General features: G+C 42.9%; 1 protein-coding gene across 1 annotated transcript in view; it reads left to right on the top strand.

Moving 5' to 3' along the window:
• Positions 1 to 18,134, top strand: part of CLMP (CXADR like cell adhesion molecule) — a 172,528-nt gene extending 154,394 nt beyond the window's left edge. Inside the window, exons 5-7 of the mRNA XM_082273760.1 lie at positions 7 to 123; positions 10,592 to 10,733; positions 17,369 to 18,134. Coding sequence (XP_082129886.1) covers positions 7 to 123; positions 10,592 to 10,733; positions 17,369 to 17,558 — 449 coding nt within the window. The 3' untranslated portion in view covers positions 17,559 to 18,134. The remainder of the gene's footprint in view (positions 1 to 6; positions 124 to 10,591; positions 10,734 to 17,368) is intronic.
• The last annotated feature ends 8,624 nt before the right edge of the window (positions 18,135 to 26,758 follow it).

The following is a 26,758-nucleotide window of genomic DNA, read 5'->3' as shown; positions in this document are numbered from 1 at the left end:
TTTTAGGCACATCCCAGCGACTAGTGCTGAAAAATTTGAGTACAGCAGACAACGGCTCTTACCGCTGTGTTGTGAGCAATGAAGTCGGAAAAAGGACATGTAATATAAGTTTGACAGTACAATGTAAGTCCCAATATTACCAGGTATTGAAGGGGAATATGTCCCACATGGGGGATGCATCGATTTTAATATGCAGGCCATTTCATCATACATTTGGGAAGTAGAGCACAACCGCATGAAGCAGAACTGACTGTTACTGTCTACATATGCTGCTCAATTACAAACTATGCACATAAACATGGTCCTAAATATAACAAACACTGTTATGTATATTGATTCTGTTATAGAGTTGCCCTAAAACCAAAGCAGAAAATAGGTAAATACAGTAAAAATAAAAATTTTAAATTAAAAATAACTGAAAAGAAAGTCCAAATGTGATGGAACAATGTCATTCAGTAGTGGATACACCATATGTCACCTGAAAGGGTACGTGATCCTTAGTGAATGCCTCCATCTTAAAAAATGCTTGCATACTACTAGCTTATGTTGACCTCCTATTACGGAAGGTCAATTTCGTTTGTGGCTCGAACCCAGCCAGGGCCTCTTATCCATCCAAGGGAGCTTAAGATGAAGTAGGGAAATCCACCACTTGGGGCAACAGGACGACGTCAGTGTGTGACATAACGCGTCGGTTGGAGCGACATACTGACATCACCACGCTATGCTAATCCCGGAAGTATGAGCTGCTACATGGAGCAGGCCGGCCTATTACCTTCATTACCTCCAGGGCCTCTTATCCATCCAAGGGAACTTAAGACGAAGTAGGAAAATCCACCACTTGAAAAGACTCAGTCATGGGAGATCCCAAAACAGATAAAGCTCGCCATAGTATAAAATCCTTTAAACATCTCTTAAGATAAAAAATATTGCATTTACAACACAACACTTTAAAAATCACATGAAGGTGTTGTTTGGGGGAGGGTGGGTTTTGCTTAGAGAGTAGTTTCTTTTGTATAGTTAGTCGCCCCTAAAGTGGTCTTTGGGGTGCTTTGTTTTTCTTGTGTTAATGTCTGTTATTGTCTTCTTTAAAAAACTAATAAAAATAATTTTTCAAAAAAAAAATCACATGAAGGTAATAGGCCGGCCTGCTCCATGTAGCAGCTCATACTTCTGGGATTAGCATAGCGTGGTGATGTCAGTATGTCGCTCCAACCGACGCGTTATGTCACAGACTGACGTCGTCCTGTTGCCCCAAGTGGTGGATTTCCCTACTTCATCTTAAGTTCCCTTGGATGGATAAGAGGCCCTGGTTGGGTTCAAGCCACAAACGAGATCGACCTTCCGTAATAGGAGGTCAACATAAGCTAGTAGTAAGCCAGCAGTTTATAAGGTGGAGGCATTCATTAAGGATCGCGTACCCTTTCTGGTGACATATGGTGTATCCACTTCTGAAGGACATTGTTCCATCACATTTGGACTTTCTTTTCAGTTATTTTTAATTTCTAATTTAGATTTTTACTGTAGTTACTTATATTCTGCTTTGGTTTTAGCGCAACTCTATAACAGAATGTACTTGGTGCTGTGTGTGCCAGAATTTTAATTTATTCTGACCATCGAAAAAAGATAAACGCTGAAGTGCTTACCTGCCTAGAGTTTATGCGCATTTATGGGCGTTTATGAGCGTTTTTCAGCGTTCAGCAATTTTTCTGATCAGAAGAACTTTTAGGGCATTCAGACAACAGCCCATAAACTCCCCTGCTGATAAACTGCAAAAAACGTCTATGTGTGCATGGACACATAGGATAACATAGCAGGGCGTTTAAGGGCTGTTAAAAAATGCCCAAACTCACAAAAATGTGAGTTTAACAGCAGCAATGTGCATGAGGCCTTAGGCAGCAAATATTTTTTTTTGCTGTGGATGGGTTTCACGTGGCCTGTGCTGGTCAAGAATATACACCGGTCCAACAAGGGTGGTTCTTCTGTCTAAGGGCTCTTTGAGACGGGTGGGGGTGGGGGTTGGTTGATAAATACAGGCAGCTAAACCACAGTATTATGTCCACACACACGCATGCACACACACCCGGAATGCTAACAGTTCAGCTGGACAGGGCTTTATGCCACAGGTACATGTTTTTTTTTTTTTTTTAAGTATATTTTTATAAATATATTTTTTGTAAGGCTTATAAGAGTAATCGGTCTTATCAGGGAAGTGTATGCAGAACACCACATAGCCATTAGTTTGTGTGCTCCAATGCAGAAAGTACAACGGCCATCCACAAAAAAAAATGAAATATAAACTTAACATTAATTTACAGTAGCAGTTGCTTATACCAAACACTGACTCAAAATACCTAGAAGACTCCTTCTAACTGCAGAGCATATTGACTATAGGGTTCTAGACTGACTGTTTGAGATACTTCCTGCATGGACATTGCAGAGAATAGAGAAGAAAGAGAAAAGAAGGAAGAGAGGGACATCACAGAAGGAAGGGGAGAGGGAGTAGGAGGGAAGCAAGGGAAGGAAGAAGCAGGGAGGGAGGGATATGTGTGGAACCTGGGTTTCCTTCAAGTCTCTCCTGACTCGGGCCAAGAAGGGGGAGAATTAGTGGGGAAAATTTCCCCAACCACAGACGTGAGGAGACTCCCTAAATATCTGAGATGCTGCAAGAGAAAGTCCAGGACCAACCAAGGTGGATTTACATTCAAAGCTTCCAATTTTTAAGGTTTATCTTAAAATTAGAAATTGCACTGTACATCTGGAATTCACTCAGTACATTTGAAAGGGAAGTTAAGGGATGGGTTATCTGTATAAAGAAATAAATCCTCTGCTTAACGTGCTACCTTGTGTTCCCATAATTAGGTAGAGATTCCCCTAATGTTGGGGTTGTCCCTGATCCGACCTAGGACCAGTTCCAGGGTTAATAAAAAAAAAAGTGGGGATAGTAGACAACCTTGCCTCGAGCAAAAGGTTCAGACTGCATGCCGTTTATGCTAAACATCGCTGTTGGCCAGAAATAAATTGCTGCTATCCACTTTAGAAAGTTATCTCCCAAGCTGAAGAATTAGAGGGCTGAATTAATAAAATTTCCAATCTACTCGGTCAAACGTTTTTTCGGTGTCGGTCAAGAGTACCACAGTTGGTGCAGCCTTTGTAGGTGCCCAGTGTATAACATTAATGGCCCTGGTAGTGTTATCCTTAGCCTCCCTTTGTGGTACAAAACCAACCTGGTCTTGGAAAATTATGTTTGGGGCCAAGTGCAGCAGCCTGTTCACCAAGATTTTCATGAACAATTTTAAATCATTGTTCAATAGAGAGATTGAGTGGTAATTATTACACTGAGTTGAGTCTTTCCCTTGTTTTGGTATTATGGTAATGTTGGCTCTAAAAGCATCAATCGGAAAAAAATTCCCTATCCAAAAGAGAATCAAATCTGTTGGTAAATGGTTGTGCTAAGAGCTGCATTTAAAATTTTGCAATATGCGAGGAAAAAACCATCTGCTTTTTAGGACTTTGTTTCTTTAAGGGCCCACTGCCAATTCCTCTACCATAATTGGTTCTCCTAAGGGGAGACTGTCCTCAACTGCCAGATGTGGGAGGCCCGCCTCAGCTAAAATCTGATTGATTCTATCTAGCTTGTCCTGCAAAAGCTTAGTAGAGGCTGGAGGGGAAGAGTTATGAAGGTCTCTGTAGAAATCCTAAAACCGTCTTGCAATGTCGGAGGAAGTGTACATTAGTCCCTCTCTGCCACAATCAATGCACGGAATGTAAGACCGAGCCCTTCAGTCATTGAGTGCATTTGGTAATAACCTTCATGGGTTATTTTCCCATTTATAGAACCTCTGACGTACTTTAGTGATATTAACCTTAATTTTACAGAGAATGTTGTCGTTTAACTAGCTGAGCTCTCAAGCTAATTTTTTAATTTTTGCACACGTGTATAAATCTTAATTTTTGGCAATAAAATCCCTTAAACCCCCAGAACATTATATTTTTTCCGAAAGCAGGGGCCCTGTAAAATAAAAATATGATAGTTTCAAATTTTTATGTCACATGATATTTGTGCAACTTAGCAAATTGTCAGGAAAAAATATAATAAATTAATTTTAGTGCAAATGCATACAATATAATAATGGAAGTGGATGATAACCGCGCTAAGCTCCTATGTCAATAAGCAGCAACTTAAAGTGTGACAAACACATAAACAAAAAATATTAAAAAAAATATAAAAAATAAGCGCAGCTTACTTTTTTAATATACAATATAATAAGCATTTTTTGTAAAATATAAAAGATGTGTCAAGTAAATAGATACCAAACATGCCACATTTTTATTTTTACTTGATTGTTATCACAAAGGGTTAATAAACCCGCATGTGATAGCATCAGGCAGGTGGCAGGTACACTTTATGGAGGCATTAGGTGTCTAAAAGGCCCCAATGTCTCCCCAACCCTTCACACCATCTAACCCAGTACAGATCGCCTTGGTTAGATGTGTCCGCTGGCTGTACCGGCTAGAAAATGGTGGATCCAAACCGGAATCTGTACGTTTCCTAAGCTTTACACCTACAACAAACAGGTGGACTGGCCTATGTGGGGAAAACTAAATCGACAGCAATAGAACCCTGGAGACCGGTACTTGTCACTAACAATAATATTTCTAAGAAGAAAATCAGCTGGGGATCTCAAAAGTAACCAGCCAGAGAAGAAGATATTTTAGGGCAGCCAAAACCAGAGCAATAAAATAATCTAGCGACGTCCATCACGGGGCATTGGCCAAGGGAGGGCCTCACCCCACTGTGCACATGTCTCATGTAGGATTCACCTCCAGAATGAGAGAGGAATACTGGAATATTTCCCTGAAGGATGTGAACAGTAGAGAGGAAGGACCCCTGGGGCATTCCCTTCAGCAGAGATTAAACTTCCAGTGAATTCAAGAGATAAAACAGATAAGGAGAGCAAACATGTGTAATACAACATTATTCCATCTGCGTTCTAATCCTTGAGGGACCTCCGGAGTTTCAAATACATTCACCAACTGGGAGATGGGAGGGAGGCTTTGTTAGTGAACTAACGGGCACCATTCCAGTAGCTTGTAGGAGGTGGAATATTGGAAATCCCAGTCCACGAGAAACCAGGTCATTTGTCTCCTACGCTGTATCCTACCCACTTAGGGAACCCCCCCCACTACTCTCTCTGCAAGTCCCCTTAAAGGTGATCAAACACAATGCTTAAAAAATTTGCAGAAAACTGAGCATCATAAACAAAAGAAAGAGAAAACCACCTAGGAACTATATCATGGCTATGGTATGCCTTGACCCCCCTCATATCAAAAGTATAATGTTCCCAGAGTCCCTGATAATGTACAAAGTGAGGGCCAAGCAGACATCTCCCCCCCCCCCCCCCCCCACACACACACACACATACACACACTAGTCAGTGGGAGAACTAGGCCAGACCCTTCTCTGTCACAAAGATAGCCAAAGCAAGAGTCTGCAGGCATGAGGTTCTTCAAGGAGTCCCAGGGACATCAGCAGGGACAGGGGACTGCCTGTTACAAACTTGGAGATTGATCAACAAGACAGTAAAAGCATTTAGCGTCGAGACCCTAGTAGTGATAGGGGTAGATATGAAACAGTTAGCATTCTCCCCTGGTTTAACGTCAATCAGCTTAAAATGTAAACAGTCTATATAACTGACCCGAAGATGAAATCTGGCAGTCAGTAGCACCCCTGTGCTCGTCGCCATCTCAGAACACCTAAACATAAACTAGCGTTCGTTCTTTCTAACCAGGAGGTGAAACGAGTGCCCCCATTGATATGTAATATTCACTGCACTAATGTTGGAAAAGTAGCCGCAGTTGTCTCCACATGAAGAGATTGTGACTTGACAAGTCAGGGAAAAAGGTGATGGTGGCCCCATCAAATTCAATAGCTTTCATATCCCATACCTTCCGAAGCACCTCTTCTTTGAGAACAAAAAAATGGATGCAACTTAGGACGTCTTTTGTGGGGCAGAATTGTTTACTGGATCCCTCAATCCTGCTACCCTGTGGGCACAATCCAGTTCTATGTGCGTGGCAATGTCCCACTTCAACAAGGTATTAACGATCGCTTGCGCTACGTCCCTGAAATCTGGCCCCCAAGTTTCTTCAGGTACTTGCAAATGAGGACATTATTCTGCCTCCTGCGGTTTTCACTGTCATCTATCTTCAGTGCCCTTGCTTGAGAAGCATTAGGCCCCTTTCACACAGGGAGTGCGTCAGGCAAACTCCATTTTTCTCAGCGGGGCATGATCCACCGATCGCCCGCTGAGCAGACAGATGGCAGCTGTGTCTCCGCGCTGTGTGGGGGAGACACTGCTTTCAGGTTCCTTTGTTCTCTATGAGGGAATCGGATGGGAACGGACCATCTGGCATGAGGCATAGGCCCCCTGGAGCATGGGGTTTACATGAGTCGCAGCAGTGGTGGTAGAGGCAGCATTGATGGGGGGGGTGGAATAAGTGGCAGCGGTAAAGGGATGGCATGAGTGACAGTGGTGGGGGGGGAATAGGTTCAGTGGCAGCAGTAGCGGTGGTGTAGATGCAATGGGATGCGTGGCAGTGATGGTGGTAGTGTTTGGGGGGATGGGATGGGATGAGTGGTAGTGGTGGGGGGATAGGATAGGGTGAGTGGCACAGGTGATGGTGGGATGGAATCAGTGGCAGGGGTGGTGGTGGGATAGGATCAGTGGCAGCGGTGGTGGGATGGGATGAATGGTGGTGGTAGGCGATGGTATGAGTGGCAGCGATGGTGAGGAGGAAAGGAACAGTGGCAATGGTGGTGGGGGGATTGGGTCAGTGGCAGCGGTGGTGGGATGGGATGAGTGATAGCATTGGTGGTGGGATGGAATCAGTGGCAGGGGTGGTGGTGGGATGGAATCAGTGGCAGGGGTGGTGGGATAGGATAAGTGGTGGTGGTAGTGGTGGGGGGGATGGGATGTGATGAGTGGCAGTGGTGGTGCTAAAGGGGGTGGGATGAGGGGCAGCAGGGGTGGTGGTGAAGGAGGTGGGATCAGTGGCAGCAGGGGTGGTGGTGGGGGAGGCATCAGTGGCAGCGGTGGTGGTGAGGGGGGTGGGATCAGTGGCAGCGGTGGTGAGGGGGGGTATAATTAGTGGCAGTGGTGGTGGTGGTGAGGGGGGGAGGGATTAGTGGTAGCAGTGGTGGTGAGGGGGGTGGGATTCGTGGCATTGGTGGTGGTTAAGGGGGTGGAATCAGTGGCAGCGGTGGTGGTTAAGGGGGTGGGTTCAGTGGCAGCGGTGGTGGTGAATGGGGTGGAATCAGTGGCAGTGGTGATGAGGGGGTGGGATTATTGGCAGCGGTGGTGGTGGTGGGGGGAGGGATTAGTGGCAGCAGGGGGGTGAGGGGGTGGTATTAGTGGCAGCAGTTGTGGTGAGGGGGTGGGATTAGTGACAGCGGTGGTGGTGGGGGGGTGGGGGATTTGGGATTAGTGATAGTGGTGGTGGTGAGGGGGGTGTGATTAGTGACAGCAGTGGTGGTGAGGGGGTGGGATTAGTGACAAGTTTCAAGACAATTGATTGAGATTTAGGTACATTATGATACGTTAAGCTCTTTTTACATTAACTGTTGACATTAAATGTTTTAGGAATGTAAAATATAGCTTAATGTGAATAACTTTTGGTGTGAATAACTGTCTGACAGTCTCAAAATAGGCGAGACTGCCAGGCAGCCCAACGAACACAATTGGGGTAATGAATTGGACAAAGAAACAACATACACCAATATACACCATCTCTGTATATCTGATATATATTTATATATATATCCCTTACAGACATTCACTATACACCTGTCCCTGATGAAGTGGAATGCAGTCCACAGAAACGCGTCGCGCCTACTTTGATGCAATCTCAGTATTCTGCATTGTCTGTTCCTCTACATAAACTGTTTGAACCTGTCCTGTCATCATGTGATTCAGTCATACGCATTCAGTTTATACACATCAAGTCTGCTGGTTATTTATTTTTATTTTTGTCACATGCATTGTTATATTCTCTTTGTTATCTCTGTTGCATATGTATTGTCATTTTTATTTTTATCTCTGCTGCAATCAACATGTTTTTACTTCATTGGTCGTGGCACACGCCTCATTCAAAGTCTCGAACCTCTTCATTTTTGTATTGACATTGATAACTTCTTCTATTGTGTGAAGTTTGGGGGAAAATGGTTCACATCTAAGTTATTTATTCACAGGTTGAACTGGATGGACTATTGTCTTTATTCAACCTCACCAACTATGTAACTATGTAATTATTTTTTGTACGTTAAGCCACATTGAGCTCCCTCGAAAAAGAGCTTAATGTCCCCAGTTTGCCTTGTGGGAGACCGAAATCCACATAATCTCCAGGATAGGATTGGGAAGTGTAGAATTTAGGCTGTGCAAAGTTTCAAGACAATTGGTTGAGGTTTAGGCACATTATGGTACGTTAAGCTATTTTTACATTAAGCCACATGTTTTTATGGCTGTAAAATATAACTTAATGTGAATAACTTTTGGTGTGATTTACCAAATGATCTGAAATTTTCAGAATATGTTGGCATAGATAGAGTCTACTATTGTTTGAAGCTTGAGGGAATATGGTTCCCATCTAAGCCCTTTTTTGTACGTTAAGCCACATTAAGCTCCCCAAAAAAAAGAGCCTAATGTCCCTAGTTTTCCTTGTTGGAGACCAAAATCCACGAAACCTCAAGGATAGGTTTGGGAAGTGTAGAACTTAGGCTGTGCGAAGTTTTTAAGACAATTGATTGAGGTTTAAGTACATTATGGTACGTTAAGCTCTTTTTACATTAAGCTGTTGACATTAAATGTTTTAGTATTGTAAAAAAATAGCTTAATGTGAACAACTTTTAGTTTAATTTACCAAATGAGCTAAAATGTTCAGACTATCCTGGCATCAATAGAGTCTTCTATCGTGTGAAGTTTGGGGGAAATTGGTTAACATCTAAACTCTTGTTTGTACATTAAGCCACATTAAGCTCCCCAAAAAACAAGCTTAATGACCCTAGTTTGCCTCCTGGAAGACCAAAATACATCAAACTTCTAGGATAGATTAGGAAGTTAAAAAATTAGTGGGTGCAAAGTTTCAGGGCAATTGATTATGGTTTAGGCACTTTATTATACATTAAGCCATTTTCGCATTAAATGTTTGAGTATGTCCCCTCACCAATGCCACAGCCCAGACGGAGGCTGCGGTGAAGGATCAACCATTAAGACAGTCCCCTGACTCAGAATTGAGCCAATTGTGTGCCGTAGAAATGTACAGAATTCCCCTGTAATGCCCCATACACACGTGCAGATTATCTGCAGACTTTTGTCTGCAGACTTACCTTTTCTATGTAGTGCAAGGGCCTGCCGGATTGCATACAAATTGAAAGTGTTTAGATTTGACCTCATATTATATGGTTTTGGTAAGTCTGCAGACAAAAGTCTGCAGATAATCTGCACGTGTGTATGGGGCATAAGATGTTCTGTCCCATGACACTACACACTTGTAACTGATGTATGTTGCAGTAGGAGGGACATGCAGAGCCTTCGCCCACTCCACTAGTTCATTGTACTTATGTTACTTTACTCCCATTAACAGAATGGAGTCCCGCTGAGCACATAGCAGGCCCCATGCATGCTCATTAACCTGTTCCTTCCCGTACCTTATGATCAAGTGTTAGATCTCTATCTGCAACACTAGTCTGTTCCCAGTGCCTGTGGGAGATGGACAGCTAGGGAGGGAGTCAGGGCAACGACCCCTCGCTACCGAAGGACATGTCACATAGCCAGGTATTACACCAAACAACTGGTTGCTTTAGCTGTTCTCCCTTCTGGTTACCCATGGCAACTGCATCCACTTCTTTGACCTGCGAGTTAACCATTGTGTTACACATACCCCATAGTGCTATTATCGACCCAGGTTCTTTGCCCAACATGCACCCCTTTGAATAACCAGGCTCAAAGCAGTTGAACAACTTTTAGTAAAAATTCAGCATAACATGTGCAACAGGGTAAAACGTCCTTTTCCTAACTAAATCTACTTGCGACTACCCCAGCGTACCTTTGCAGGTAAAGTCCCTATGGGAGTAGTCCATCGTTGGAAAATCTCAGATGGAAATGTCCATTAGTACGGGAGTCCTGATGAGACGGACCACAGGTCCCCGCAGGCCTCTGCAATAGTAACCATTCTCTCGCCTGCTTTCCTGCTCTCTCAGGGCCCAGCCTCTTCCCTTTTATGACATGGGAAGGAAAGCCGGACCCCAGAAAGCCCGCAAACCTGACCAGGGAAGGTGGCAAAACAATTAACCTCTTCCCCCTAACCTGGGCAGCCAAGCTTGCTAACTAAACACAGTCTGCCTACAAGTCTAAATCAATCTGGAACCTGGAAAAGTAGTTAGCTACATTGCCAATCTAATGATATGATCATACAGTTAGGACATGAGAAGATGGGACTTATGAGGAGCACTTTGTTATTATCTAGAAACTAGTAGAGTCAAGCTCTCCTAAAAAGAATTAAAACATGCATGTTTTTCTTTTTATTTGCTTTACAGCTCCTACTAATGTGGCTTTTCTTGCTGGAACAGTCTGTGGAACTGTGGGTGGTGTGTTTGTCTTGTTTTTTATCTGCTGGTTGGTTTTACGTAAAAAAGAGCTCAAGAAAAGGGAAGAAGATGAATTCCTCAACGAAATTAGGTAAAATTACTCAATGCTAAGCACCCACAACAAAAATCACTTGGTAAACACAGTGCCCCTAAAGTAGAACTAAAGGCATTTTTTTTTTTTTTGGATAGAATAAGGAAGGTTTATAACCCCCTATCAGTTTTTGTGCCATCTATGACGAATTTGGGAAGATTAAATGTTACTTCCTGTCTCATAGCCACAGTTAATGAATCCCTGGTTCTCACCAGGATCACCATAACTACTGTCCCCATTGGAAGATTTCAGACTATTCTGTTTTGGTGACAACCCAAAATTTTTGATTTTCTTTCACTTTCACTCTGGTAAACAGGACAAATTGAGAGGGCAGGAATAAAAACCTGACAGGTGTACTAACCCCTCTGTCCACCCTATCCAAGCCAACAAAAACATTTCTTTTAGTTATACATTAACCTCCCTGGTAGTCTGATTATGTCAGGATTTTTGTGCTGAAAGCGATACGTTCTTTTACATGGAAATTTGTTGTTTTATATTTAAAAACTCACCTTCCCCTGTGATCCCCCGCCATCCTCCCGCTGTCCTCTCGCCATCCTCCCACTGTCCTCCCAGCCGATGCCGGCACCTGTCTTCCGGTTCGGTTCCCTACGAGCGTTGCGACGCAGGGGGTGAAACCGGCGGCAATTTCAAAAATGTAAATACAGTAAATGACATGATACAAAGTTGTGATCCTAACGGATTACACTGTATCGGCGTCCAAAAAGCATTCTTTTTGTGCTTTTAGCTGTCACTGTTTTCCCATTCGTCTAAAATCGCGTTTTGCGCAAAAAGAACGCTTTTTGGCCGCCATGGTCGTTCTCTATTTTCCAGGAACAAAGCACTGGAAAAGCACAGGCAGAGCACTGGAAAAGTCACCAGGTGAAATCCTGTGCTGAAACGGCATAATACAGTGTAATCCGTTAGGATCACAGCTTTGTATCATGTCATTTGTGTATTTACACTTTTGAATTTGCCGCCGGTTCCACCCCCCTGCATCGCAACGCTTGCAGGGAAGGGAACCGGAAGGCAAGTGCCGGCAATCGGCTGTGCACAAAGCGGGGAGAGAGTGTAAGGGCGGCGGGGAGGATGGCGGGGGATCGCAGGGAAGGTGAGTAACATTCTGGGGTAATCCCGAGTGTGGCTCGGAGTTACCGCTTTTGGTACTGAAAGTTAACCGCGAGCCACACTCGGGAATATTGCCAGGGAGGTTAACTGAGCTGAACGATTCTGGATAAAATGAGGATCACAATTTTTTCGCTTAGAGTAAAGATTACGATTCTCTCACGATTCTCGGTGTAACATCATCTTTTACCATACACAAAAAAATTTGGTATACTTTACTGTTTAGTTTTTCTTTAAATCATTGAAGTGTATTTTTTCCCAAAAAAATTGCATTTGAAAGACCACTGCCCAAATACGGTGCGACATAAAATATTGCAACGATCGCCATTATTCTCTTCTAGGGTCTCTGCTAAAAAAAAAAATATATATATATATATATATATATATATATATATAATGTTTGGGGGTTCTAAGTAATTTTCTAGCAAAAAATACAGATTTTAACTTGTAAGCAACTTGTGTCAGAAAAAGGCTTACAGATGGAAGTTCATTCCTTTGATCTAAAAGAATGAGATGATACATTGTAAAACGTTGTGTTTATAGTTATCTCTCAGGCTTAACAATGTTGATAAACATTTGCTGGAGGCTCTTTTTTTTTTGACAGCTGTGAGTGAGCAGAGAACAGCTCTGTATGAATTGGGGAAATGCTGTTTTAAGATCGTGAGGGGGGGGGGGGGGTGAATCGAGATCGGGATTTTTTAACGATTAATCGTGCAGCTCTAGCATTTCCTATGAAGGCCCCTTTCAATCTTTCATCTACACAGCTCCTGTAAAAGCTGGTCAGGTTCAGAGAAATGTACAGTAGGGATGGGCGAACACCCGCTCTGTTTGGTTAGCAGCAGAACTCCCGAACAGGGGAAATGTTCTAACCCAAACGGTGAACCCCATTAAAGTCTATGGGAGCCGAACAGGATAATTTAAAAGTGCCCATTTTGAAGGCTTATATGAAGTAATTGGCCATAAAAGGGATATCGGGGTCTGGGTACTGCCCTGGGGGACATGTATCAATAAAAATAATAAATAATAAAAAAATAATAATAAAAAAAATAACAATAATAATTTTCAAGGAGAAGTGATTTTAATTATGCTTAAAGTGCAACAATAAGGCCTCATGTACACTGCTACTTGTAAACGGACATTTAGGAGCAGTTGGGCGTTTCTCCTCTTCTATGTTATCTTATCTGTCCATGTACACTGGGTCGTTTACAGTCATTTAGAGGCAGTTGAGTTCAGTGTCATTTTTTGCAAAGCAATTATTTGCGTTCAGGATGTTCAGTGTGTTTACCGGCGTTTCAAACGCAAAACGCGACCGAACGCGATCACCCGCGTTTAGTGCTTGCGTTCTTACTGGTTAAAGGGGAATGATTTTTTGACCTCTAAAAACGTTTTAAACGTCCTTTACATAGCTGTTAAATTCCAGCGTTCAAAGGACTAAACCTCCCGTGTACATGTAGCCTAAAAATTTAAAATTCCTTTAAATATAGTGCCTGGGGTCCCCTTAATGTGCTTGTAAAGTGGCCCATCTGTAGCATGCATAAAATACAATTTTAAAAAATGAATCAAATCCTATTTAAATTGACTCGTAGTTACAATTGACGGGAGCCGACTATTGAAAAAATAAATTAAAAAATGGTGTGGCCCCCCCCCCCCCCTTACACTGCTCCACCTGGGAAAAGCAGATCAGACTCTGGGAAAGAAGGACCTCCCAGATTGGCAGAATCCAGGGGGGTATCATGACCGGATCCTTCAGGATCAAGAGCCATGGGCTCCTGGGCCAGTGCAGTGCAATGAGAATAAGAGTAGTATCTTTGTTTTGAAACTTCCTCAGAACCACTAGTAGTAGTATGGGTGGGGGGGAAGGCATAACACCTGGAGAAACGCCAATTCTGAGCAAGCGCATCTACTTCGAGCGCCCCATCTCACTTTTTCAGGGAGAAGAACAGCTGCATTCCTTCTCAAGGCAAACAGGTCCACACACGGCACCCCCCATCTCGTGGTGACCATTTCGTAGACATCCTGATTGAGGACCTCGTTGCCTTCCCTCAATGTCCTTCTGTTGAGGAAGTCGGCCACTTGATTCAACTCCCCCTTCAAGTGCACCGCTGAGATTAAGAGTACACTGGCTTTGGCCCACTGGAGGATTTGCTTGGCCAGGACCCACAGAGACCCGCTCCTTGTTCCTACCTTCCGGTTGATGTAGGCAACCGATGAGGAGTTGTCCAAGCAGACCTGCACATAGTGCCCCTGGAGTTCTCTATTGAAAGCCCTAAGAGCCAGTGCACTTTCCCTCAGTTCTCTCCACCTTGAATCTTCCCTCTTCCAAGAGCCCTGTACCAGCTAAGAGCCCAGGTTCACCCCCCAATCTGTGCCACTTGCATCTGTCATGATGACCCTGGTAGTTACTGGCAGGACCCACAAAAGACCTTGGGTCAGGTTTGACGATCTCCTCCATCACCAAAGGGACCTTTTCACCTAAGTTGGCACATGCACTAAGGAGTGCAGAGACCATTGATTGTGGTCCCACACTCCCAGGACAAAAAGTTGCAATAGACGGAAGCGGAGACCTGCCCACTGTATCTCAGGAATCGTGGCCATCAACAAACCCAGCGCCGACATGGCCTGTCTTATCGAGATTGGCTGGCTACTCTGTAACAACCTCATTGCTTTGTCCACCTTCTAAATTTTTTCCTAAGGAAGGATTTTCTGCTTCGTGGAATTTAGTTCATAGCCCAGAAAAGTGACCCTATGTGCAGGTTGGACTTTTCTACATTCAGAAGCCACCCCAGACTCTCAAAGATGCTCCTAGTTGACTGGAGGTCCTTGCACAACTGCTAAAGAGAGGGGGCAAACAGGAGCAGATTGTCCACATAAGCAATAACTGAAATGCCCCTGAGCTGCAAAAAGGCCAAGGCCTCTGCCATGACCTTGATAAAAATGCGGGGGGGGGGGAGAGAGAATAGGCCAAAGGGGATGGCCTGAAACTGAAGATGGTATGTGCCTTCTTTGGTTCTTATTGCCAGTCAGAGAAATTTTTGACAGCTCTCTGTGATGGGAATTTGTAGGTAGGCGTCTCTCAGGTCTATGGACGCTATAAAGCAGTTTGGAGGGAGAAGAGTCCTTAGTGAAAAGACTGAATCCCTATGGAACTTTTTGAAAGTTAATGAGACAATTGGGGGCTTTAGGTTCAAGATGAGCCTGAACTTTCCCAAAGGTTTCCACACCATGAAAATGTGGCAGTAGAATCCCTTGCCTATCTCCCCCAATAGACCCGCACAACGACCCCCTGCTCCTCCAGATCCTTTAGGGAGGAAAGTAAGGCTGACACTTTTTTCATGCATCTTGGCAATTCGGTGATGAACAGCTTGTGCGGGGAGGGTCTTAAAAACTACAGTCGATAACCCCCTCCTTACAAAGCCCAAAATAAATCAATAGGAGGTAATCGCTTCCCACTGTAGGAGGAAGTTCCCCAATCTTCCCCCCACCGTTGTCAAGCTGTCATTTTTTTTTTTTTGGGGCTGTTTCCCCTGCCTTTCTGACTCCAAGACCTTTTCGGTCCATAGGCCATTAGGGCACCAAACTTTTTCTGAGGGTGAAACTTCTTCTTAGCTTGCTCACCCATCTTTTGTCTGACAGGAAAGGACTTTTTCCTATCTGCCGTCCGATCTAAAACGGTCTCCAGTTCCGGGGCGAAAACAACAGGTCCCCTGTGAGTGGAATCCCGCAGAGTTTAGCCTTGGATGCACTGTCCCCCTGCTAAGTTTAAAGCCACTAAGCCCGACTTGCCGAGTTTGCTAGGGCTTAGGATCTGGCAGACATACGCACAGATTCTGCAGAGGCATCCTTAAATATACGCTATGCTCCACAAGAGCATAGGAAAGGACGTTGAGATTGTTTCCTTTGCGGTCTTCGCCTCTATGTGCACCTTAATCTTTGTTAACCAGTACTCCAAGTTCCGAGCCACTACTGTTACCGCCATGGCGGGCTTCAGGTTCCCTAAAGTAGAGTCCCAGGTTTTATTTTTTAGAGTGAGTCCATCCTCTTGTCCATATGATTTGGCAACGCCCCCATATCCTCAAAGGCGATGTCCGTATACCTGGAAACCTGAGAGAAGGCAGCGTCCAATCTAGGACTCCACATCCTCCACGAAGCGAAACCTACGTTTCAAGGCCCTTGAAAAGAAAGGTTTCCTCTCTGGGTCTTGACACTCTTTCTTGACAGCATGAACCAGAACCTCATTGACCCGGAACACCCTCTTCATCTGTTCCCTCAGGCCCTGATACATCTAGTCATGGAGTGATAGCAGCTTCATTCCCTCCTGGATTCCCAGGGTGGTATGAATGGCTCCCAAGAGATCCTCCTCCAGGGAAAGCTTGCAGCAAGAGGGCCTAGTTGACTCACCAATCCCTCTCCCTCTGACTCCACCTAGGAGCCTGAAGCAGCACTATCTGGCTCCTTCACAGCTCCCTCTCTAGTGCCCCCCAGTGCCTTTTCACCAGAGGAGAGAACAGCCAGTGGTGCAGGTGCAATACTCTGCTGTGCTGACAGGGAGTTGGCCTGGGGCTGCAGGGATTGTAAACTGGAAAATAGTGTTTTAAATGACTGAACAGTGCTAGAAAGCTCCTTCACTGACGCTTCTAAGTCACTACACTGCATAATGTATTGTTCCTTCACTATGTCCTCAATGCATTCCTTACAAAGAACCTTGGGCCAGGACTCCCACAGGGTGACCCTAGATGAGGGAAGCTTTCTCTTGGAACTGTGTCAATTCTTGACCCTGTCTGAGGTTTTACTCTGCAAGAAACAAGAAGGCAAACACACAGAAAGCCATGAGTGCCTGCCACCTGCCCTCCTCCCCTCCCTAGCCAGTACTCATGCAGAGTGCTCCCAGGACCTACCACCACCAAGTTCCCAGTACCCCTCCCCTCCGACCACCAAGAGGGGCTCGTTACCGTGATCAGAGATGTGGTGTGTCAGAGAGACACACTGCACTACGGTTCGCTTCACTGCATGCTCACGGGGTTGTGCACGAGCAGCTTGTTTTAAAGGACGTCATATGACATCCAGTCAGAACGAGAGAGCCACCGTCCGGCTGTCATGTTTCTATAGGCGAAGCTGGAAGGTGTTAAGGTAGAACTACAGGCAATTTTGGATAAAGCAAGGGAGGGTTATAACCCCTTTTTTTCATCATCTGTGTCCAATTTAGGAGATTTCCCTTCACTTCCTATCCCATAGCCAAACAGGAAGTGAGAGGAAATCCCTGCAAGCTAAGGGAATTCATTGGGGACCCCCAGGTCACCAGAACAAGTGTCCCTATTAGAAGATTTTCCCTCTATTATTTTTCTGGGGACTTTCACTTTCAATGATAATGTTAAACAGACAGCAAAAAAAAAAACTGACATATGTTCTAATCTACTTCCACTCCAAACTACAAAAAAAAAAGTTTTGCCTTTAGTTATACTTTAAGCACAATAACAGGTACAGGTGCACAAATGTTTTGTGAACTTCTTTTTCAGGGAGGATGCTGAAGCTCCTAAAGCTCGGCTAATGAAACCTGGATCAAGCTCTTCAGGCTCCAGAAGCTCACGCTCAGGTTCTTCATCCACCCGTTCCACAACCAACAGTGCCTCTCGCAGCCAACGAACTCTTTCAACACAGGAAACTCCTCGCGGAGAATTAAGACATCACTGCCTGGAGCAGATATAGCGGGAAAAGCCCAGCAGAGATAAAATGAGACATGAAGTCTTAAAAAGAATGTATGTGTCTGATGACACAGGAATAAGAACAGTGGGCCATCTATAAGGATAAAGACTAAAAAAGGATGCCTGGGTTTCATGTACATCTTTTAAACCACGTCTTTGTTTTATTTGATTTACTGTATCACCAGTAGAGAATTTGCACCTTTTTCAGAAAACAGATATGGAGTTACAAAGCATTAAAAGGAAACAGACCTGGGGAAGATCAAAACAATTTATTCTTGTCAAACAGGTACAAAAAATACTTAAAACCTTTCATGAAAGCTGCAAGGGAATGTGAACAAAAGCGGTACAACTTATTATGATTTGTGTTGTGAACAACACAAGGAAGGTACAGTAACTAACTTCAATGAACTATGTAGCAATGTGAATTGTTTCTGAAAGGGAAACTTCTTTATGACAAAGGTACAAAAAATGTTTGATGATCAGCATTTGTTCTATGAGAATGATTTTTTTTATTCAAACTGTTTTGATTTTGTGCATTTCAGTGTCTTGTGCAGCCAAAACCTCTAGCAGCAGATTAGTCTGCAAAGAAGGACTTCAAGAAATTTGCTTAAAAAAAAAAAGGGAACCAGCAACTTGTCAAAATTTTCATTTTATTGTTGTCTAATGGCCACTAACGACATAGACTAATGTGCATCTGCCACCTACACACAATGGAAAGGTCTATACTTGTAAGAATAAAGCCCACAGTGTCATATCTGGTTCCTAGTAATGAACAGGTTGCATTCTCATGCACAGGCACACTGTCACAGATGTTACCAGTTCCTTAGAAAAGCTCATTCCGAATAGCGGCACAAAATGGGCATTTCTGCTGTGAAAGAGTGAGTTGGCAAGCAGGCAAAATACAGTTTTTGCCAAGTCAGATCTTTCAGCTGGCTTTGCTGCCCCCTAACACCGGGCCGGGGAAACCCAAAGGAGTAACTGCAAAAACAAGAAACAGAGGGCACATGTGCCTAGCGCATTACCTTTGTGATTACTTTATTACTATAAAAAGTATATAGATGTAGATTCTTTTTTTCTCAAAGAATGGGTGCAGGTACTCCTCCCTACCCCGACCCAACCCTGTGCACGGTCCCTTGGTTCCCCCTCCCCCACCCACCTCCCAGTTCCTCCCCTTTCAGAGAATACAGAACCAAGTATCACTTTGTGGTGTTAAGTAATTTGTATGGACTTTGTTAATAATAACAAAAAAAGCAATAAAATATATTCCCTCCATATGCAAAATATCCCTTCAGTAACAATAGATCCTCCTGGCAACAATAGAACCCCCCATCAGCAATAGAACCCCTGCAACAAAATACCCCCAACAACAACAGATCCCCGCAAGCATCAAATAGACACATAACAGTCCACAATGTACTACTAACAGTCTCATCCACTGGGCAAGTCCCAAAACGTAGGAAGATTTCCAAACAGATGTTGCGTATCGAGGGAAAATCCCCTCTTTCTCAGAGCCCCGGGCTTGTTTTGGGACTTGCCTAGTGGATGAGACTGTTCGGAGTACATTGTGAACTGTTATGTGTCTGTCTGATGTTGCGGTTTGTGAGTATACCTCTATATACTTCTTATATCAATAAATCAAATACAAAGGTATTGCGCTAGGCTTGTGCGCCTTCTGTTTCTTGTTGTTGCACTTTATGAGTGCTGCCCTAATAATTATCAGATTTGCCAGTAAGGGAACGTCTCAAGCTGAGATCATGCCTACAGTGACATCATTGATAACGTGTAAGCTTAATTTTAAGTGTACAGAATTCATAATCAGGTCCCTTAAAATGAACAGCCTTAAAAGAAAAAAAAAAACCACAACATGCCAAGCCAAGGTGTAATGAATAAAAACCTCAGACAATAGCTATTATTTTGCAATAATGAAAAAGGTAAAATATTTTGTATACAAGTAAGGGCTCACGTTGGTTAAAAGGGTATTTACTCCTGAGTATTCCCTTATGGAACCACTGTCAGAATTTTTTTTCCAATTGCTTTTGGAGGAAAAATAACAACCAAGACAGTTGCTAACAGGTATGTTTACATACAAAGTGTATTTCTGGCTGTTACCTGCTCTTACACATAGGAGCAGCCCACATATAAGCCATAGCTTGCAAAAAAAAAGAAATCTATGAAACCTATGCGAATTGCTACATCATAGGAGCAGTCCTATGTCTTAACTTTTCTATTTGGAAACTAGTGTGATTACCTTTTTATATGGAGTCATCTATGAAGCCTTTATATATTCATGCTGATAAACACCAAGTTACTGCTCTAGTATGATATTGGTTTTGTGACTTGAATAGCTATTGTGAATTCCAGTATGTAGTATGAATTATGTATAGAGATGAATGCATTGCAAAAAAAAAAAAAAATACAGTTTGGATCAGATTGCAATCTGTGGGTTACAGAAAATTGTAACAACTTTTATAAACGTCTTTAATCTGAACTAACAAATTCTTTCACAAGTATATCAACTTACATGATCTGCATTTTCTTATTACAGCAGATTTTGTCTTGCTCTGAAATTTTTTAAAGCAGAACTCCAGCGAAATATATTCAAAATACAAGTAGCCCAGCAAAGGATACAATAACAAAACCAGCTTTTTAAGCAATATTCAGCTTCAATCTAGAGTTTTCCCTTGTAGTACTTTTTTCTACCCACAGATGCCCTCAATCTGATGGCCAGCATTATTCAACCCACTGCCTCCCGCCAGTCTGTGACTGGACAGTGAAAGGAGAAGCAGCACAGTGATGAGCTAATCCCTCCACTTTCTCTTCTTGTCAGCACATAAATGAATTGGCCTCTTGTGCTGTTTCTTCCTCTCACACTCCAGCCCTGCTGTACAGGGACTGCAAGAAGTTAAATTCAGGTACTTAAAAACGACATTTATTGACGTATTATTTATTACAGAGTTGCAATTATATATGTTTTATATCTGCCTAGAATTCAGCTTAAAAATGCAAAGAGAATACTTTTCTGCAACTGATTGATCCCTCTCTCATTCGCTACCCTAAAGACAAAAGAAATAACAGTTGTCAGCAAAGTAGGTGATAAGGGAAGATCTCCCAATGGGGGCCCCTGTTCCTGTGACAGCTGTGTTGTGTAGAGAGAAAAGCAGCCGCACTCCCACTTGAAGGTACGAAGTATAAAATCTGTTTATTAGAATCCAAGAAATAAAATCAATCCACAGTACAGTCCATAATACAGTCAGAGACAGGGGATAAAAGCATAGTAGTTGACGCGTTTCACGGATTCACGTCCGCTTAGTCGTAACTTCGTACCTTCAAGTGGGAGTGCGGCTGCTTTTCTCTCTACACAATACAGCTATCTGGACTGCGGATCCAAGCTGCACCCTGCTCTGATTGTCGGGATTGTTTTCTCACCTGAGCGGTTCTCCCTTTCCTTGCTGATCTGGTCCTGTGACAGCTGTGAAAGGTGGGATTTCCCTTCATTTTGAAGGGCTTTCAGCTCACTTCCTGTTGTATTTCTCGGACAGGAAGTATGAGAGGTTTACCCACTGAAGACAGCAATACAAACTTGAGGTTTTAACCCCTTCCACTCTCTATCCAACAGTTAAGATGTGTTATGAGTTCTCTGCAAAATTATGATGATTGCATCTAAAAAGCCTATCAAAGGTCACCCCAGTGAGTATATAGTATTATAGGAATGGCATTTATGTGCAAAGAGATATTTACACATTGCACAACTTTCTTGCCTGTCTTCTTTATTAAAATGGAAGCCCAGCAACAACTGGTATTTCACATTTTCACATACTGCTGCATGCTGGCAAAATAAATCACCTAACAACTTTTTACATAACTCAGGGACTCCAGCACAGAGATCTCATTACCAGAGCTTCCAAGTCTTAAAGGTAATCATTCAATACTGAGCCTGTGCAAACATCTAAATATTCAGTCTGAAAAGGTTGTTTATAACATATTTATATTTGACATTTTATTTAGCTTTACACTTAGATCACCTTAAGTCTTACAGTTGTGTCCCTGTCAGCTGTTTTTCCACACATTAGTCCCCAGTTTCTAAGGTTGGTATAACCTCATGTGACCTTTGATTCGCTGATACAAAACTAAAGGGTCAGAGTATGTAAACCAAAATACGGGGGCAAACACATTTTTAAGAAGTCTGCGCTATTTATTCTTACATAGGTCCAATTTCACTGCTTCACTATAATAACTAATTTGTGTACTGATGGGATAGTGCATGAAACATCATAGGTACAGTAAAACCTTGGATTGCGAGCATAATTCCTTCCGGAAAAGAGCTTGTAATTCAAAGCACTCGTATATCAAAGCCAATTTCCTCATAAGAAATAATGCAAACTTAGATGATTCCTTCCACAATCATAAAAAAAAAATGTGCAAAGGGAATGCATAAAGCAGAGTCCAGCAGAAGCTACGGAGTATAAAAGAGAAGAGAGGGCCTCTAAGTGTAGCAATATGGCTACATTTAATGAAGGTACAACATTTAGCAACTCACATGGTTGATTAATAAAACAGGCACATCTAAGTATACAGGCTTATGGGATAAAGCTGTCCCACATAAGCTGTCTTCCGCACCGCCATCTACATCATCCCTTCCACGCTGCGCTCCACGGGCCTTTCTAGCTTCGCTTTCAGATTGCTCTACTGCAGGGTAGTCTTCCCGGCCACGATTGCAGACTGACAACGATGAGAGCCGGTGGTGCAGAGAATGGTCAGCTTTATGTGGACAGCTTTACCCCGGATGCCTGAATACTTAGATGTGCCTGTTTTATTTATCAACCTTATGAGTTGCTAAATGTTGTACCTTCATTAAAGTGTTACTAAACCCACAACAGTAAAGTCAGTGTGTATATGAAGTAAAGCATGCTTGTTCTACTCACTGTAGAATCTAATGGGTAATCATTTGCATTGTGTATAAAGGTTTTTTATCCTGTCCCTTGAAACCTCCTCTTCTTCCAAAAAAAGAACCTGATATTTACAGAGCCAGGGGACGGGCTGCACATGCTCAGTTTGGTGTGTATTGCTAGAGAGTTCTTTTTTTTTTTCTTGGTAGAGTGCATGAGATCAGCACAGGGCCAATCAGCACTGTCTAGACATATCCAGACAGAGGATCAGGGGATAATGAAAACCCATCCTACAAGCTTTACTAGGAACTGATACAAGTCACAAGACTGTTATATACTGCTGATGAGAAAAGGTATTTAGCAGTTTCTGTTTACAAAAACATTGCATTTCCATGTTCTGTGTACTGTGGGAGAGCAGATATAGTTACTACAGGTTCTGGGTTTAGTAACACTTTCAATGTAACCATATTGCTACACTTAGAGGCTCCTCTCTTACTTGAGCCTGAAGAAAATTGAATATTAACCCTTTGCTAGTTAAACTTTTGTTCATAACATCACTGTTCCTCCCTGTGACATGGACAGCCCCTCTGACTGAAGTAGCACTGAAGTCTTATCAAATGGTTACAAATCTCACAGAACGAGTGCTGAAGTAGTGGTTGAAGTTGGGCTTTAAATCACACTACTTTAAATCGTATCCGATGCGAGCGCAGGCTTCTACTCGTATTGCAAGACATCACTCGTTTATCAAGTAAAATATTTTTAAAAATTTGGCTTGTCTTGCAAAACATTCGCAGACCAAGTTACTCACAATGCAAGGTTTAAGCCCGCATTCACACTACCGCGGCACGACTCTGTACTACTTCGGGGGCGACTTGTGAATATCCGTGCACCGCCACTTTGGTGCGACTTCCACGGACTTCATATAATGAATGTCTATGCAAGTCGCTCCGATGTCGCCCCGAAGTAGTACAGGACCCTTTTTCTAAGTCGAATCGACTTGTGTCGCTCCTATTAGAACCGGTCCTGTAGCAGTCAATGGACCGCGAGGGACCGCGACTTGTCAGGCTGAATAGTGTGAATGGACTCTTACTGTATTTTCAAAAGGAAATTATAATAAATTTATAGTAAATACACATGTTCAGTTATTATTAAACTAAAAATAGTTTTGACAAGATTTTCACAATTTTTGCTTGCTTGCTGTTTCATATATTGATCACTGCATTTCATTTACAGATCTGTAAATGATCCCTCTTGTAGTCATTTGTGCATCAAGGAATGCTTAAAGCCCAACTCCAAGCTAAATTTGATTTCCCACAAGAGTCCCTCAGCCAGTACAGGCTGCAAAACTTACCTTCGGTATCTGTTCCCGGCAGTACCTCTTTTTCATCACAAGATGTCCTAGTTTTCCAGGTTGAACAAAGTCCTGCCTTGCACAACCCGGAAGGCTGAGGACATACTGTGAATAATGCAAGGTGTCACCACAGCATCCTTCATTCAGTGTACTGGTGTAGAGCGCAGTGCTAACCTCATCAAGATTATAAAATATATTTAGAGGAACACAGAGTTGAGTTCAAAGAATGAAAATGATAAACACAGTAAGCCTTACAGAGAGTAAGCAGTAAAGTACATTTACTGTGCAATAATAATAAGAGTAAAGTAGGGCCCGCCTTTGTGCAGAAACAAAATAAAAACATAACAAAATTATGTAAATTAGACTGACCAAATTCACACATATGGTTGCCCAAAACTGGCTTGAAAAAAGGAAGTGTACTTCCTGAGTAACTTTGGAGACAGGGAAACATCCCCCAATGGACTAATTATTTACAGCTAGCCTATGGTTAAGAAGAAAAAAAATAAAAACAATAAAAAAAAGGTTTAAAGCAGTAATCAACCCAAAACAAAAACTGATTATTACATGTGGTGGCTGCATTAGTTTTCTTTTTTAGGCTTTTTTCTTTCTGTTTTTACCTGGTGATCTGGCCAGTAACACACCGCCTGTATTAGAGCGCCTCCATTTTGGATGAACTAGCACAAGGGGCAAATTTGGATAGCAACATTGCCAGTCTGGGGGAGGGGAGTGTTAGATGTAATAGCAGATTTGCATACAGTAACAAATTGAAGCCAAACTCCAGCTCACACTTTATAATCAGTTACAGCAAACAGTTTTTTTCTTTGTGGAATAAAGGTTTTAAACAAATACAAAAAAAACTGATCATTGCAAGAACCCCTGACAATTTTTATTTTTTATTTTTTATTGAATATTATTCATTTTGACAAAACATCAAAAAGTGGCGAAAATACAGCAAGAGGTTGCCTTAAAGTGATAGTAGGGCCTCGCTTTTTTTCTATTAAAATAAAACCCGCCCCCCCCCTCTCTTTCCTGATTGGCTAACTGAGTTTGATCAACAGCAGTGGGAGCCAATGGTGTCACTGCTATGCCTCAGCCAATCGGGGGAGAGAGTCCCAGACGGCTAGGTCAATCATGGACATTCCTGGATAGAGAGGGGGCGCAGGTAAGTATTAGGGGGGCTGCTTCACACAGAAGGCTTTTTATCTTAATGCATAGAATGCATTAAGATTACTTCACTCAACGATCCCTGCGTATAACCCAAATAAAGCAGTGTGTCGTCCGCTTAGAGCGATACTACATCATTATGGGGACCCCCTCTGAAGCCCACAATACCAGGGGAGGCCCGGATACGAGTCGCCAAGGGCTCCAAGGCCAGGGCAAACAGCAGGGGCGAAAGAGGACACCCCTGCCTAGTGCCCCTGTGTAGAGTGAAGGGTTCAGACAGCCCCCCATTAATTCGCAACCGCGCCGTGGGATTGGCATACAATAATTTGACCCAAGCTATAAAGGTGTCTCCCACCCCAAAACGGTGCAGCACCGTCCACAGGTAGGGCCATTCGAAACTAACGAAAGCCTTAGCGGCATCGAGGGAGAATATAGCTCTGTTACCCGGATTGTCCAAGGGAACTGGCATGTTCAAAAAGAGGCGCCGTAATTTCAGGGAGGTGGAACATGTAGGGATAAAATCCGATTGGTCTCTATGCACAATCTTATGAATGACCTTGGACAGGCGAGATGCCAGAACCTTGGCCAACAGTTTCATGTTCGCCGTAAGCAAGGATATGGGCCTGTATGAGTCAGCAAGCAGTGGGTTCTTATCAGGTTTGGGTATGAGAACAATAATGGCTGCAGTCATGGAGCTGGGCAGTGCCCCATTCTGTAACGCTGCATTATACATCTGCAAAAGGATGAGATAGAATGCATTAAGATAACAAACCTTCTGACTTTACAACCCCTTTAAGTTGGGCCACGTGGGGCCTTACAACAAGACAACAAGTGATAGGTGTTCTAAAAACAGAGACCCACTACCTAAAAAAAACAAACCACTCTAACCCCCTCCCCACTCCCTAAACCCATCCCCCGTCAAACTTTGCAGCGCCATAAGGGCTGGATAAATGAAGTGATACATAGTTATTCACAGTGCAGTTACATCAGTGTTAAATGGTTTGTCTCATCCCTGTAACTGATAGATCTGCAGGACAGCTTGTTCTTTTGAAAAACATTAGACTTACTGGCCAGATCACCAGGTAAAAATAGAAGAAAGAAAGCCTTAAAAAAAAAAAAAAAAACTAGTGCTGCCACCACATCTAAGAATTGGTAAGCTGCAATATAATATATTTTTGCTTTTGGGTTTAAAACCACTTTAAGCTTATTTTTAAAGCAGACCTTGCATCAAAATACAAGGTCATCTTACTGGTTAGACTATTCCCTTCCCCACATGTGTGCCCCGAACCTGGAAGAAGGCCCGGTGCTGTATATGTTAGTGACCGCGCATGTACCTGCCGCCCGCTCACAGTATATTTACTATGAGTGGTCGGCAGGTGGTTAAAAAAAAACACTTGTACACAAAAAGCAAAAACAGGCATAAAGGGTATCAAATAGAAAAGTTTGAAGTCAAACTAGAATATACAGGCTCCTTTTTAAGCATTCAAAATCCATTAAAAAGTATACAGGGGGCCGTTGTGGTCCTTGGGTCTATTATAACAGTTGGCTTTTTTGGTCTTTGATGCATTTAAGAATATCATTCATTTTTCAGATAAGTGACTGTTTCAAAACAACCCCGCAACACCCCAAAAAAAAAAAATAGCTGCCCTAGCAAATCCTGTCTAATGATTTCCTGAGAGAGGAAATGAAAAGATAGTCAAAAATAAAAAGAAGTGAGTTTTTTAGAGCTTTTAGAGCCGGTTCACACTGGGGCGACTTGTTAGGCGACCTGGTCGCCTGACAAGTCGCCTGCCATTGATTAGC

Source organism: Pelophylax lessonae (assembly GCF_965119305.1).
Source record: "Pelophylax lessonae genome assembly, chromosome: 12".
NCBI classification, from domain to species: domain Eukaryota; kingdom Metazoa; phylum Chordata; class Amphibia; order Anura; family Ranidae; genus Pelophylax; species Pelophylax lessonae.
Note: the sequence above shows the minus strand (reverse complement) of the source record. Positions and strands in the feature narration are given on the sequence as shown.